General features: G+C 43.0%; 2 protein-coding genes across 2 annotated transcripts; both read left to right on the top strand.

Moving 5' to 3' along the window:
* The first annotated feature begins 4 nt into the window (after nt 1-4).
* On the top strand, nt 5-1,916 carry LOC143523774 (zona pellucida sperm-binding protein 4-like). Its single transcript, XM_077018232.1, has 8 exons — nt 5-368; nt 448-632; nt 710-807; nt 891-1,048; nt 1,130-1,322; nt 1,398-1,545; nt 1,621-1,696; nt 1,781-1,916. The coding sequence occupies exons 1-8, from the start codon at nt 59-61 to the stop codon at nt 1,864-1,866; spliced, it is 1,254 nt and encodes a 417-aa protein (XP_076874347.1). The 5' UTR covers nt 5-58; the 3' UTR covers nt 1,867-1,916.
* Nucleotides 1,917-7,592: 5,676 nt separating this feature from the next.
* On the top strand, nt 7,593-9,500 carry LOC143523790 (zona pellucida sperm-binding protein 4-like). Its single transcript, XM_077018233.1, has 8 exons — nt 7,593-7,953; nt 8,033-8,217; nt 8,295-8,392; nt 8,469-8,626; nt 8,707-8,899; nt 8,975-9,122; nt 9,198-9,273; nt 9,358-9,500. Exons 1-8 carry the CDS (start codon nt 7,644-7,646, stop codon nt 9,441-9,443), a joined length of 1,254 nt encoding a protein of 417 aa, XP_076874348.1. The 5' UTR covers nt 7,593-7,643; the 3' UTR covers nt 9,444-9,500.
* The last annotated feature ends 5,382 nt before the right edge of the window (nt 9,501-14,882 follow it).

The raw sequence follows: 14,882 nt of genomic DNA, 5'->3' as shown, positions 1-14,882 counted from the left end.
TAAAAAGATCACAAAGAGGGGAACATAATTACTTGCAGATCTCTGCAGTTTAAAGGCTATGGCAGGAGTTTTGGCCACTGTTGCCCTTGTGGGTCTTTGTGTTTGTTTAACTTGTTGGACTAGTGAAGCTGCATCTCCATGGAGTCTACAAGAGAATAAACAACTACCAACAAACTCACAGCTTCTGCAGCTCCATGTTCCTGAGGAACATGACCAACAGCAACAGATGACCACGACTGGAGCTTCTCAGAAATGTAATGTAGATGAGTCTGTCAAGATTGCTTGTGGTGAACCTGGCTTAAATGCTACCCACTGTGAAGCTATAAACTGCTGTTTTGATGGACGACGTTGCTACTATGGAAGAACAGGTAAGGGTTTGCCTCTGTTTAACCTTGATGCTTTTGAAACTGGGAGGTGAACTTGGCCTGCTTTTCTCCCTGATGTTAGTGACTGTCCAGTGCACGAGAGATGGCCAGTTCGTGTTGGTGGTGGCCAAGGACTCAACCCTGCCCAGGCTGAGCCTGGAAACTGTCAGCCTGTTGGGAGAAAATGGACCCTGTGGTGCAATAGACTCCAATGCAGTTTTTGCTATCTACCAGTTTCCTGTAACTGCCTGTGGTACCCATGTCATGGTTAGTGCTTGAGGCTTCTACATTGGGTTAGATGTGGGATGTTTAGGAATGTAACCTCACAACCTTCTTCCTTCCAGGAGCTGGGTGACTACTTGGTGTATGAGAACAAGATGACCTCTTCGTATGAAGTTGGAATTGGTCCCCTTGGAGCAATCACAAGGGACAGCTACTATGAGTGAGTTGACCATGATTGCATGGCATAGTTTCATGCAGGGTTTGTCCTCATCACTTTTTTTTTTTTTGTATTTCTTCTGCCAGGCTTTACTTCCAGTGTAGGTATTACGGTATGAGTGTTGCAACACTGCCTATTCAGCACTATGCCAACGAGCCGCCTCTACCTGTAGTTGCTCCTGGACCCCTCAGGGTAGAACTAAGAATAGCAAATGGTCAGTGCACCACAAAGGGCTGTGTGGAAGGTGAGTATCCTCAGTCTGGATGCTGGTATGAACTTTTGTTTATGCAGGGATTCTAAAACCACTTTGCCTGTCTGCCAACAGCACAGGCAGCCTACACCTCCTACTACACGGATGCTGATTACCCTGTGACCAAGGTGCTGAGGGAGCCGGTCTATGTGGAAGTGCGTATCCTGGACAGGTCTGACCCCCATATTGTCCTGACCCTGGGACGTTGCTGGGCAACCTCTTCCCCCAACCCCTTCAGCCTTCCTGAGTGGGACCTTCTAGTGAATGGGTAGGTTCCAAAACTGCTTCCCATGGGTATTCCAGTGTTCAGCAGAGGCTGGTGTTGACCTGGTGTATTCCAAAGGTGCCCCTACAAGGATGACCGCTACCTGACACAGTTGGTTCCAGTTGAGGGGTCGTCGGCAGTTCCCTTCCCCACCCATTACAAGCGCTTTGTCCTCAAGATGTTCACCTTTGTGGATCCTACCTCCATGGCTCCCTTGCACAACCAGGTAATGGCTTTAACCTTGTCCCAGACATTTGTTCAATGCACTGTGGCCCTTGCTAAGGTGTGACTTTGTTCCCAGGTCTATATCCACTGCAGTACAGCCGTGTGTCATCCAAGTGCAACGGACAGCTGTGAGCCAAGCTGTGGCAGGCAAAGTGAGTAGAATCCCCAGTGCAGGTCCCTGTTTCCCCATGTTGCCTACATGGTCTGAACTTCCTTTCTCCTTTGCTGCTCACCAGGGAGACATGTGGCAGAAGACTGGGAGGTTCCTCCTGAATCTGCTGTGGTATCCAGTGGAAGAGTTGTCTTTACAGAAGTGGTCTGAAGCTCACCACCTCAGATCAAACCCTTATGAAATAAAGGCTGTCTTTTTCAAACGCTTGGGGTGGTTATTGCTCTTGTGAATTCTATATTGGAAACTGGAGATGTTGTCTTTTCCATTGGAAGTTTGATTAAACTGCTTTTATCTGAAGTTATACAAATTCACAGGATCAGAAGGGGAATGGAGATGAGTGACTAGATGTAGAAGACACTTGATGTGCGTGCAGACTCGTCTGTCCAGAAAACCTGAACTTGGGTCCGTGTACTCATATGCACAGCCAGTGTCTGGCATTAAACAGCCTTGTGGGAGTATTACATATTTGTAGTTTATTCTTGAATTAGGAGATGAGATGGGAGTAGCAGAAAAATGTGAGGGTGGTGCAGGATATGTATGAGAACAGTGTGGCCGCAGTGAGAGGTGCGGTAGGAATGACAGACGAGTTTAAAGTGGGGGTAGGACTACATCAGGGATCAGCCCCGAGTCCCTTCCTGTTCGCAATTGTCATGGACAGACTGACGGACAAGGTTAGGCACGACTATGATGTTTGCTGATGACATTGTGAGAGTAGGGAGCAGGTGGAGGTGAGCTTGGAAAGATGGAGATATGCTTTGGAGAGCAGGGGACTGAGGGTGAGCAGGAGTAAACGGAGTACATGTGTGTGAATGAGAGGGCAGACCATGGACAGGTCCCATTACAAGGAGTTGATTTGGTGAAGGTTGACTAGTTTACCTACTTGGGGTCAAGGGTACAGAGTAATGGAGGAGGTAAAGACAGTGCAGGCAGGGTGGTGTGGATGGCATAAAGTGTCTGGGGTGATCTGTGATAGAAGGGTGCTAGAATGAAAGGAAATATATATATAGGACAGTAGTGAGACCTGCTATGTTGTATGGACTGGAGACAGTGGCACTGACAAAGAGACAGGTGCGGGAGATGGAAGTATCTGAGATGAGATTCTCATTTGGAGTGATCAGAAATGAGTTTATTAGAGGATCAGCACATGTAGCATGTTTTGGAGATAAAGTTAGAGAAGCGAGATTGAGATGGTTTGGACATGTACAGAGGAGGGAGGAGAGGTATATTGGAAGGAGGGTCTTGAGGATGAAACTTCCAGGCAAGAGGAGGAGAGGTAGACCTAAGAGGAGGTTTATGGATGCAGTGGTAGAGGATATGAGAGTGGCTGGTGTGTGAGCTGTAACATTGAGTAGCGGCCGAAGCAACTTCTTTACTCCTGTCTGCGTCATTAGAAAAGTTACTTCTACAGGACTCTGTGTAAAAGTGAACAAAAATAACTGTTTATTACAGGATGATGAAAAACAAAGTCAAAACTTTCAAAACTATGGTAGAAAAACATGTACATTAACATTATACCCTAACACAAACACGGTAAGAAAACTGTGTTGCTACGAGCATCCTATGCAGCTCACTCTACTAACATGTCTAAACATGTTCCGACACATTCCCGTTTTTCCTTAAAGGGACAGTACACTTATTAACACGTTGAGCAGCAATACATATATTTACATATAAAACTTAATTAGGGGTGGGCATATATTAATTTAATTTTTTAATCTAGATTAATCTCACTGAAATCCTGAAATTAATCTAGATTAATCTATATTAAAATGGCTCATATGCGTGCTACCCAAGTAATGACTAAAAGTCAGTTTTTGAGATAGGGTTTCTTAATACAGAGGGTGCATTAGACCAGGGGCTCATCTCCTGTTTCCAAAATGCATCAATGACTGCTTGAGAAAGCTGTTCTACTTTGATACTTGAAGAAAAAAAAACATGCTCAATAAAATGTAGGCTACTCGTGTTCAACGGTTTATTCAGTTAAACATGAATTTGTAAGCCTACATACTGTACATTAAAAGGGGTTGATAACATGTTTATTCAGCTAAACATGATATTTGAAATGTAAGCCAACATTTAGTACATTTAACCTCACGGATGTAATTTGGGGGGGACTTTTTCAAAAGTCGATTTTGGTCCTCTGCAGTTTTACAGTTTTTATTGGTTGTTTTGACGCTGCCGTCGACTCAAATTCACATTTTTCAAAACAGTTAACACAGAGACCTAAACAGTGACACAGTGTTCAAAATTACACATTTTGTTTGCAAAAGGCCAAACCTGTGTCAAAACATTTAAAATATGCAACAAAAGCAAATTTAGCCTTCAAACATCTCACATTTGACAAGTGTATAAACACCTCCAATCAATCATTACACATTGGGCAACAAAATACAAAATAAAGCACTCATGTGTGAATCAGTGACCGTTGCTTGTCATTGTAGTCTATATGTGACTGTATGTAGTCAAATTTACCCTCTAGCAAAAAAAAAGCATCCAGAATCAGATATGCTTTGATGCAAATTTTATTAATTAAATGCTTAATTTTTTTAGACTGTGGCTGACAAATGAAATATTCCAACAGAGAAATACATGGAAATAAAAATAAAATCCATTACTGTGTAAGAAATTATGAAAAAACACAGAATTTTACAGTAAACAACGAAAAACTATAGTAGGTCTATACTATAAGAGTATAAGCGATAGCCACAAGTGATAGTCTTCTGTCTCTTCTAGTCTCCTCTTTCTTGAAGCCTGGGCCACAAGGCCTCATCCACATCGCATTCAATATTCTCTCGTGCAATGCACCGAGGGAAAAATCGTCTAGCATGCCTGATCCATCCTTGACATGCCTCTGCATCTATATCTTGGGCAGCAGCAGTCATTGCATTGAGCAAGGGCATCTGTCCATAGGGTCGGTGATCATATACCTTCCATCTCCATGCACTAAAGAATTCCTCTATGGGATTTAAAAACGGAGAGTATGGAGGAAGAAATTGTACCATCATCCGACAGTGCACTGCAAACCACTCATTCACAATACGAGAGTGGTGGAACGCCACATTGTCCCAGATAATCACGAACCGTGGCATGCCAGGCCTCAACAGGCCTCGCTCCTGAGGTGGGATCAGGATGTCATAAAGGGCATTCAGGAATGCTATGAGACGCTCAGTGTTGTATGGGCCAATGGTAGGAATATGGCACAGGACGCCATCATTGGAGATGGCAGCACACATAGTTATATTGGCACCCCTCTGCCCTGGAACAGTAATAGTGGCCCTATTCCCAATGAGGTTCTTTCCTCGTCTCCTTACTTTACAAAGATTGAAGCCGGCTTCGTCGACATAAATGAAGATATGATGTGCCCCCTCAGCTTCAAGCTCCATTATTCGCTAGGCAAAATTACAATTATGTCAAAGTGACTCCAGTTCACTCTACAGTAACTGCATGATATAACAAGGCATACGAGTATAGTACTGTTGTGTTTCCTTACCTCCACATATTGGCATCTGGCCTCCTTCACAGCTTCAGAGTTCCTCTGAAAAGGAACTCTATAGAGCTGTTTCATGGCCATTCCTTCTGAGGACGCGGTCAATTGTGGCCTCACTCACAGTATGGATGTTCCTAAATACTCCTTGATCAGCAATCACTGCTGCCTTGATTTCACGCAGCCTAATGGCATTATTTGCCAGAACCATGTTGACAACGACTGCCTCCTGTTCAGCATTAAAAATTCTCCCTCTACCACCACCGACTGGTAGTCTTATTCTTATAATAATATAAATTATTAATTCTAATACAAGTTCATCTAAAAATGCTCTTTTCACAGATCCAAAAAAGGAGCGAATACATTGATAATCAGCCCAGTTTTGTACACTGTCAGAGCCACTGCCTGTAGAGACACAGTGTTCATTTGGTCCATTGGGTTCCCCAGTTCTCCAGTAGCTGAAAGAGAATCAGAGTGTTTGTCAGCATTGTAGTGTAAGAGTCAGTAATTACATCTTCAACAGGGCTCAGATCAGTGATAAATTAACACATTGGTTTGTGAAAGAAGAAACGGGAAGTTCCCCATTACCTGTGAAAAATGCCCATCTGCATTCATGTAATGAAAACACTCAGTAGCTTATAAATCTTTCTCCTACTTTTTGGTCTTTTTACTGTCTTAATTGTAGGCCTATATCAGTGGTTCCCAAAGTGGGGGGCGCGCCCCCTAGGTGGGGCGCGGAGCTATTGCAGGGGGGGCGCGGAGCTTGAAAGTAAAACGTGCACATGTGTTAATATTAGGGATGCACCGATTCCGATATTAATATCTGAAAAAATTCTAGATCGGGTATCGGGGACAATGTGACCGATCCATAAAAACAGATCTATTCAGTCTAATTCTATGCTTGTATTGCTTGCTTTTCGGAGTTAGTTCAACCTTAATACTCGCGCTGGTGGTAATACTCCACTTAGTCCGTTTATTTGCTGGTTGACCAAAATAAACCTGGGCTCCAGCAATACTTCACTGTTCATACATGAACTGGTGAGTTGTCCAAAGCTCATTTAATGCGTTACTTACAGAAATAAATTAAAGAGCAGTGGTCTGAGTCTGTCTACGGCAGAAAGCTAAAAAAAACAATATTCCATACGCGCGCTCTACTCGCTCCCTTAAAGAGACAGTACACATATTTCTGGCCATTACATGCTTTGTGCTCTGCGTGATGTCTGCGCTTGCAAACTAGCCGCATATGTATTGCTGTTTCTCTTATTTCATCTCCTTATTTATTTTAAATTATATGTAGAATTATTGAACCATTTAAAAGGTTTCTTGCTGTTTATTTTTTTCATGTTTGACCAAAGTTGTGAACCTATTGTTTTTGTAAGTTTTAAACACATTCCTAGTCAATATGGGGGGGGTGTAGGGGGGGCCGCAAAACATATTCTCATCTACTAAAGGGGGGCACGGCAGAAAAAGTTTGGGAACCACTGGCCTATATTGATTTACTAATTCCAAAATATGCCTGCAGACAGTGGAGGGTAAACAGAAGTTAACTGAAGGACATAACAAAAACTGTATATAGTATATATAATATAGGATATGGATTTTATCAGTGACTCCCCCACCCCCCCAAGCACTTGCCCCCCAAAATGTCTGTGCACGCCACTGTACACACACACACACACACACACACACACACACACACACACAAATGATACATTACACATGGAGGAGTCCAGGAGGTCAAGATGTTTTTCAAAGAATGATCTTGAGCAAGCCAGTTTCATTGTGAAGGTTAAAGAAGGCTGATTTAGATTTTATCATGTTAGGTTAATGAAACTGAGTCATTTACTCAATGTTTAAAGCCTGCGACAGAGAGAAACTACTCATGTATTACCAACCAACAGGCAGCCAACATTATGCTGAAGTTCACTTACTACTAAAATAACTCCACATTCAAACTTCAGTCAGACCATTCATACTAACCCAGAAAAATGTGAGTTTGCAGCTGTCAGCTGTTTCATACTATTACTACTTGCTGGGCCCTAAAGCCCTACTAATTCAAATGACTGCTGTCACCATCACTGGAGTCTGCTGGGTCCTAAGGTTCCACATTCTGTCATGCTCCAATGTCATGATATTGTGCATTTGTGCACTCAAAACAATTAGAGATTTAAAAGACTTTTGTAAAGCATTCATGAAATTGAAATCTTAAAGTTGTTCATAAATCCTGGAGATTTAACATTTTGGGGAAAACCAAAAGCAGTCCAGTCAAATTTACCATTAAAGTATGAACACAGCACAGCGTTCATGATTGAACTCGGCTGGGAAATAATTAATAGCTAACCAAATAGGGGGAGAACTTGGTCACAATTAGGAGGAAAGGCAAAATAAAAAGATCACAAAGAGGGGAACATAATTACTTGCAGATCTCTGCAGTTTAAAGGCTATGGCAGGAGTTTTGGCCACTGTTGCCCTTGTGGGTCTTTGTGTTTGTTTAACTTGTTGGACTAGTGAAGCTGCATCTCCATGGAGTCTACAAGAGAATAAACAACTACCAACAAACTCACAGCTTCTGCAGCTCCATGTTCCTGAGGAACATGACCAACAGCAACAGATGACCAAGACTGGAGCTTCTCAGAAATGTAATGTAGATGAGTCTGTCAAGATTGCTTGTGGTGAACCTGGCTTAAATGCTACCCACTGTGAAGCTATAAACTGCTGTTTTGATGGACGACGTTGTTACTATGGAAGAACAGGTAAGGGTTTGCCTCTGCTTAATCTTGATGCTTTTGAAACTGGGAGGTGAACTTGGCCTGCTTTTCTCCCTGATGTTAGTGACTGTCCAGTGCACGAGAGATGGCCAGTTCGTGTTGGTGGTGGCCAAGGACTCAACCCTGCCCAGGTTGAGCCTGGAATCTGTCAGCCTGTTGGGAGAAAATGGACCCTGTGGTGCAATAGACTCCAATGCAGTTTTTGCTATCTACCAGTTTCCTGTAACTGCCTGTGGTACCCATGTCATGGTTAGTGCTTGAGGCTTCTACATTGGGTTAGATGTGGGATGTTTAGGAATGTAACCTCACAACCTTCTTCCTTCCAGGAGCTGGGTGACTACTTGGTGTATGAGAACAAGATGACCTCTTCGTATGAAGTTGGAATTGGTCCCCTTGGAGCAATCACAAGGGACAGCTACTATGAGTGAGTTGACCATGATTGCATGGCTTAGTTTCATGCAGGGTTTGTCCTCAATCACCTTTTGTATTTCTTTTGCCAGGCTTTACTTCCAGTGTAGGTATTATGGTATGAGTGTTGCAACACTGCCTATTCAGCACTATGCCAATGAGCCGCCTCTACCTGTAGTTGCTCCTGGACCCCTCAGGGTAGAACTAAGAATAGCAAATGGTCAGTGCACCACAAAGGGCTGTGTGGAAGGTGAGTATCCTCAGTCTGGATGCTGGTATGAACTTTGTTTATGCAGGGATTCTAAAACCACTTTGCCTGTCTGCCAACAGCACAGGCAGCCTACACCTCCTACTACACGGACGCTGATTACCCTGTGACCAAGGTGCTGAGGGAGCCGGTCTATGTGGAAGTGCGTATCCTGGACAGGTCTGACCCCCATATTGTCCTGACCCTGGGACGTTGCTGGGCAACCTCTTCCCCCAACCCCTTCAGCCTTCCTGAGTGGGACCTTCTAGTGAATGGGTAGGTTCCAAAACTGCTTCCCATGGGTATTCCAGTGTTCAGCAGAGGCTGGTGTTGACCTGGTGTATTCCAAAGGTGCCCCTACAAGGATGACCGCTACCTGACACAGTTGGTTCCAGTTGAGGGGTCGTCTGCAGTTCCCTTCCCCACCCATTACAAGCGCTTTGTCCTCAAGATGTTCACCTTTGTGGATCCTACTTCCATGGCTCCCTTGCACAACCAGGTAATGGCTTTAATCTTGTCCCAGCCATTTGTACAATGCACTGTGGCCTTTGCTAAGGTTTGACTTTGTTCCCAGGTCTATATCCACTGCAGTACAGCCGTGTGTCATCCAAGTGCAACGGACAGCTGTGAGCCAAGCTGTGGCAGGCAAAGTGAGTAGAATCCCCAGTGCAGGTCCCTGTTTCCCCATGTTGCCTACATGGTCTGAACTTCCTTTCTCCTTTGCTGCTCACCAGGGAGACATGTGGCAGAAGACTGGGATGCTCCTCCTGAATCTGCTGTGGTGTCCAGTGGAAGAGTTGTCTTTACAGAAATGGCCTGAAGCTCACCACCTCAGATCAAACCCTTATGAAATAAAGGCTGTCTTTTTCAAACGCTTGATTGGGGTGGTTATTGCTCTTGTGAATTCTATATTGGAAACTGGAGATGTTGTCTTTTCCATTGGAAGTTTGATTAAACTGCTTTTATCTGAAGTTATACAAATTCACAGGATCAGAAGGGGAATGGAGATGAGTGACTAGATGTAGAAGACACCAGAGGTGGGACCAAGTCAGTGTTTTGCAAGTCTCAAGTAAGTCCAAGTCTTTATCCTCAAGTCCCGAGTCAAGTCTCGAGTCAAGACAGGCAACAGTCAAGTCCCAAGTCTGAAACTTGGAATTTCAAGTCCTTTCGAGTCTTTTTTTTTTTTTTTTTTTTTTTTTTTTTTTTTTTACAGGCACCAGCGCTTTACGAATGCTACGCTGATGCGTTTCTTTACTCGTTTTGTTGGTGTCCGCCAGCCAAAAGATGACAGATCATTTACATTTTATCTTCTCTTAATTACATAAATGTACTTAAACAAGAATGTTTCGTTACGTCATTTTACACGAAAATAACAAGCTTCATCGTAAGCAAGATGCTGTCATTACGAATGGTTATTCTAAACATTTGGATAAAATGTTTAAATATAGACTAATAAAAGGTTAGGGTTATTTTTTCATTGTTTTCTGTTAGTGTGGGGTCACGGTGTAGGCTACTATTGTTACCTGGAGATTCAGTGGGGTCACATATTCTGATGGCTGCCATCAGAATTGGTGACCCCAGTTAAAAAGGCTCACCTGTACATCCCATTCATGATTTCTTTGTTGGCTGTAATGGTGAGGGGATGGTAAATCTTGTTTAAGTACATTTATGTAATTAAGAGACGATAAAATGTAAATATAAACATCTGTCATATTTTGGCTCGTGGACACCAACAAAACGAGTAAAGAGAGTGCATCAGCGTAGTTTACGTAGCATTCGTAAAGCGTTTGTGCCTCTGAACAGAAACTGTGAAATAGCGCCCCCTGTGGTCACAACTCGAAGGTCACAGAATCTGGTGTAACACCGGTCTGCGTCAGAAGGACGGAAATGAAATTAATGGGGCGCACTTTATAAATATTAATATGCATTTTAAAATTTAGATTTGGGGTTAAAAAAAAATCAAGTCTTTGCAAGTAAACAGGTTCAAGTCCAATTCAAGTCCCAAGTTATTGGTGTAAAAGTCCAAGTCTCTGAATATTTTTTCAAGTCAAAAGTCTTAATATTAATGACTCGAGTCTGACTCGAGTCCAAGTCATGTGACTCGAGTGCCCACCTCTGGAAGACACTTGATGTGCGTGCAGACTCGTCTGTCCAGAAAACCTGAACTTGGGTCCGTGTACTCATATGCACAGCCAGTGTCTGGCATTAAACAGCCTTGTGGGAGTATTACATATTTGTAGTTTATTCTTGAATTAGGAGATGAGATGGGAGTAGCAGAAAAATGTGAGGGTGGTGCAGGATATGTATGAGAACAGTGTGGCCGCAGTGAGAGGTGCGGTAGGAATGACAGACGGGTTTAAAGTGGGGGTAGGACTACATCAGGGATCAGCCCTGAGTCCCTTCCTGTTCGCAATTGTCATGGACAGACTGACGGACAAGGTTAGGCACGACTATGATGTTTGCTGATGACATTGTGAGAGTAGGGAGCAGGTGGAGGTGAGCTTGGAAAGATGGAGATATGCTTTGGAGAGCAGGGGACTGAGGGTGAGCAGGAGTAAACGGAGTACATGTGTGTGAATGAGAGGGCAGACCATGGACAGGTCCCATTACAAGGAGTTGATTTGGTGAAGGTTGACTAGTTTACCTACTTGGGGTCAAGGGTACAGAGTAATGGAGGAGGTAAAGACAGTGCAGGCAGGGTGGTGTGGATGGCATAAAGTGTCTGGGGTGATCTGTGATAGAAGGGTGTCTGCTAGAATGAAAGGAAATATATATATAGGACAGTAGTGAGACCTGCTATGTTGTATGGACTGGAGACAGTGGCACTGACAAAGAGACAGGTGAGGGAGATGGAAGTATCTGAGATGATGTTGAGATTCTCATTTGGAGTGACAAGGAAGGATAGGATCAGAAATGAGTTTATTAGAGGATCAGCACATGTAGCATGTTTTGGAGATAAAGTTAGAGAAGCGAGATTGAGATGGTTTGGACATGTACAGAGGAGGGAGGAGAGGTATATTGGTAGGAGGGTCTTGAGGATGAAACTTCCAGGCAAGAGGAGGAGAGGTAGACCTAAGAGGAGGTTTATGGATGCAGTGGTAGAGGATATGAGAGTGGCTGGTGTGTGAGCTGTAACATTGAGTAGCGGCCGAAGCAACTTCTTTACTCCTGTCTGCGTCATTAGAAAAGTTACTTCCACAGGACTCTGTGTAAAAGTGAACAAAAATAACTGTTTATTACAGGATGATGAAAAACAAAGTCAAAACTTTCAAAACTATGACAGAAAAACATGTACATTAACATTATACCCTAACGCAAACACGGTAAGAAAACTGTGTTGCTACGAGCATCCTATGCAGCTCACTCTACTAACATGTCTAAACATGTTCCGACACATTCCCATTTTTCCTTAAAGGGACAGTACACTTATTAACACATTGAGCAGCAATACATATATTTACATATAAAACTTAATTAGGGGTGGGCATAGATTAATTTTTTTAATCTAGATTATATATATATTTCTCACTGAAATCTTGAAATTAATCTATATTAAAATGGCTCATATGCGTGCTACCCAAGTAATGACTAAAAGTCAGTTTTTGAGATAGGGTTTCTTAATACAGAGGGTGCATTAGACCAGGGGCTCATCTCCTGTTTCCAAAATGCATCAATGACTGCTTGAGAAAGCTGTTCTACTTTGATACTTGAAGAAAAAAAACATGCTCAATAAAATGTAGGCTACTCGTGTTCAACGGTTTATTCAGTTAAACATGAATTTGTAAGCCTACATACTGTAAATTAAAAGGGGTTGATAACGTGTTTATTCAGCTAAACATGATATTTGAAATGTAAGCCAACATTTAGTACATTTAACCTCACGGATGTAATTTGGGGGGGACTTTTTCAAAAGTCGGTTATGGTCCTCTGCAGTTTTAACGGTTAAAAATAAATATTTAAATAGCGACGAATCTAGCGCTAGGACCATGCAGAAAACGACCTCTCCGAGCTCTGCTCCGGTAACATTTTACGTTCCTAAAATGAATTTTCCATGAAGCAAACCTGGTGACTTCGTGGCTGCATCCATGTAAACACACGTACGATTTGTAATTCACAGGTTTGAAAACTCGTTCTCGCCCCTACTGTGCAATTTGGTTAGGAATACAGCCGAGCTAAACTATCAAGTTGAAAGTCATCATAGTTTGCTTACCCATTTTGACCCAGTTCCCAACCCAACTTTAAGAATAGATTAACGGCGATAATTTTTATATCGCCCGATAAGAGTATCAAATTAACGAACACCGTTAACGGCCCACCACTAAACTTTATATTAATGTTTTGGCTCCTACAGCTGGTGTGTCAGTGGAGGACACTCAAGACAGGGCCAGATGGAGGAGTTTGATCCGCTGTGGTGACCCCTAAACGGGAATTGCCGAAAGAAGTTTATTCTCAAGTTACACTACAGCTGGAGTTCAGGTGAACTCTTTTGGGGGTTGTAGTATTTTGGATGTTATTTGTAAGGTGTTCTGGAGTGTTATTCTACTCTCCTACAGTGTTCATATTTATTGCTTTGTTGCCATGCAGATTCTTGCTTCCCCTGAACATTGTTCTAAGGCAGGTGACAATGACATTTTACTTTTATGTGATTCATACATTATATTAATATACTGCTCAAAAATAAAGGGAACACTAGAAGATCCTAGATCTCAGTGAAATATTCCAGTTAAAAATCTTTACACATGAAGTACACTGAGAACAAAAAGTGATCAGCCGATGGTCTGGATTTGGAAACAAAGTGAAAAATCAAATGACAGGCTGATCCAACTTCAGTGAAATTTCCTCAAGACAAGTTAAAAGGAGGCACAGGTGTGTGTGTGTGTGTGTGTGTGTGTGTGTGTGTGTGGCATCCACGTGCCTGACCTCCCTACAACATTTGGGCATGCTCCTGATGAGGTGGTGGATGTTCTCCTGAATCTCCTCCCATTCCTGGATTAAAGCATTAGTCAACTCCTAGACAGTCTGTGGTGCAACTTGGCGTTGGTGGGTGGAAAAAGACATGATGTCCCAGATGTGCTCAATTGGATTCAGGTCTGGGGAACGGCCAGGCCAATCCATAGCATCAGTGTCTTCGTCATGCAGGAACTGTTGACACACTTCAGCCACATGAGACATAGAATTGTCATGCATCAGAGGGAACCCAGGGCCCACTGCACCAGCATATGGTCTCGCAATGGGTCTGAGGATCTCATCTCGGTACCTAATGGCAGTCAGGGTACCTCTGGCTAGCACATGGAGGTCTGTGCAGCCCACCAAAGAAATCCCTCCTCACACCATAACTGACCCACTGACAAACCGATCATGCTGGAGGATGTTGCAGACAGCAGAACATTCTCCACGGCGTCTCCAGACACTGTCATGCACTCAATGTGAATCCGCTCTCATCCGTGAAGAGCACAGGGTGTCAATGGCAAATCTGCCAATCTTGGTGTTCCCTGGCAAATGCCAATCGCCCTGCACGGTGTTGGACTGTAAGCACAAGCCCCACTTGTGGGCGTGGGGCCCTCATATCACCCTCATGGAGTCTGTTTCTGACAGTTTGAGCAGAAACATGGATGTTGGATGCCTGCTGGAGGTCATTTTGCAGAACTCTTGCACTGCTCCTCCTGTTCCTCCTTACACAAAGGCGGAGGTAGTGGTCCTGCTGCTGGGTTGTTGACCTCCTACAGCCTCCTCCATGTCTCCTGGTGTACTGGCCTGTCTCCTGGTATCTGCTCCATGCTCTATTTATCTAAATAAATGAAAAAAAAAAATTAAAAGATGACTACATTTCCCACTATGAAACTTTTTTCTGTCTGTCACAATCTCACAGTCTATTGTGGGCATCAGTAACACAATCTCTGTATGTTAGACAGGTACACATTGCAACTTCAGCTCAAATATACCAGTCATCTTCTGTAGACAGACCAGCTTATATAAATACAGCCCTGTATATGGCAAATCACTTAAAGAAAGAGAGAAAGAGAGAGAAAATTACTGTAAATTCAAATTAAAATTAACAGCCATATTTTTGATTAACCAAAGTACAGTAAATACTGTAAAGAGATTAGGCAACAGTTGTTTTTAAAGTAACAGACACCACAGAAAAAGTTCCACTGTGACTTCCGACTGTTCAGTGGCATAAAGTTGAAACAGCCACAGAATTATTTTAGAGCTGAAGCTTGTTGTGTGCTCACATCTTAATCAAACCTGAAATTAATAA

Source organism: Brachyhypopomus gauderio, chromosome 1 (genome assembly GCF_052324685.1).
Source record: "Brachyhypopomus gauderio isolate BG-103 chromosome 1, BGAUD_0.2, whole genome shotgun sequence".
Taxonomy (NCBI): Eukaryota; Metazoa; Chordata; class Actinopteri; order Gymnotiformes; family Hypopomidae; genus Brachyhypopomus; species Brachyhypopomus gauderio.
This window is presented reverse-complemented; position numbering and strand designations above follow the sequence as displayed.

Coding starts and splice junctions, on each gene's coding strand:
- LOC143523774 (XM_077018232.1), top strand. CDS start 59: ATGGCAGGAGTTTTGGCCACTGTTGCCCTTGTGGGTCTTTGTGTTTGT. Junction 808..890: donor ACAAGGGACAGCTACTATGA/GTGAGTTGACCA, acceptor TTCTTCTGCCAG/GCTTTACTTCCAGTGTAGGT. Junction 1,546..1,620: donor TGGCTCCCTTGCACAACCAG/GTAATGGCTTTA, acceptor CTTTGTTCCCAG/GTCTATATCCACTGCAGTAC.
- LOC143523790 (XM_077018233.1), top strand. CDS start 7,644: ATGGCAGGAGTTTTGGCCACTGTTGCCCTTGTGGGTCTTTGTGTTTGT. Junction 8,393..8,468: donor ACAAGGGACAGCTACTATGA/GTGAGTTGACCA, acceptor TTCTTTTGCCAG/GCTTTACTTCCAGTGTAGGT. Junction 9,123..9,197: donor TGGCTCCCTTGCACAACCAG/GTAATGGCTTTA, acceptor CTTTGTTCCCAG/GTCTATATCCACTGCAGTAC.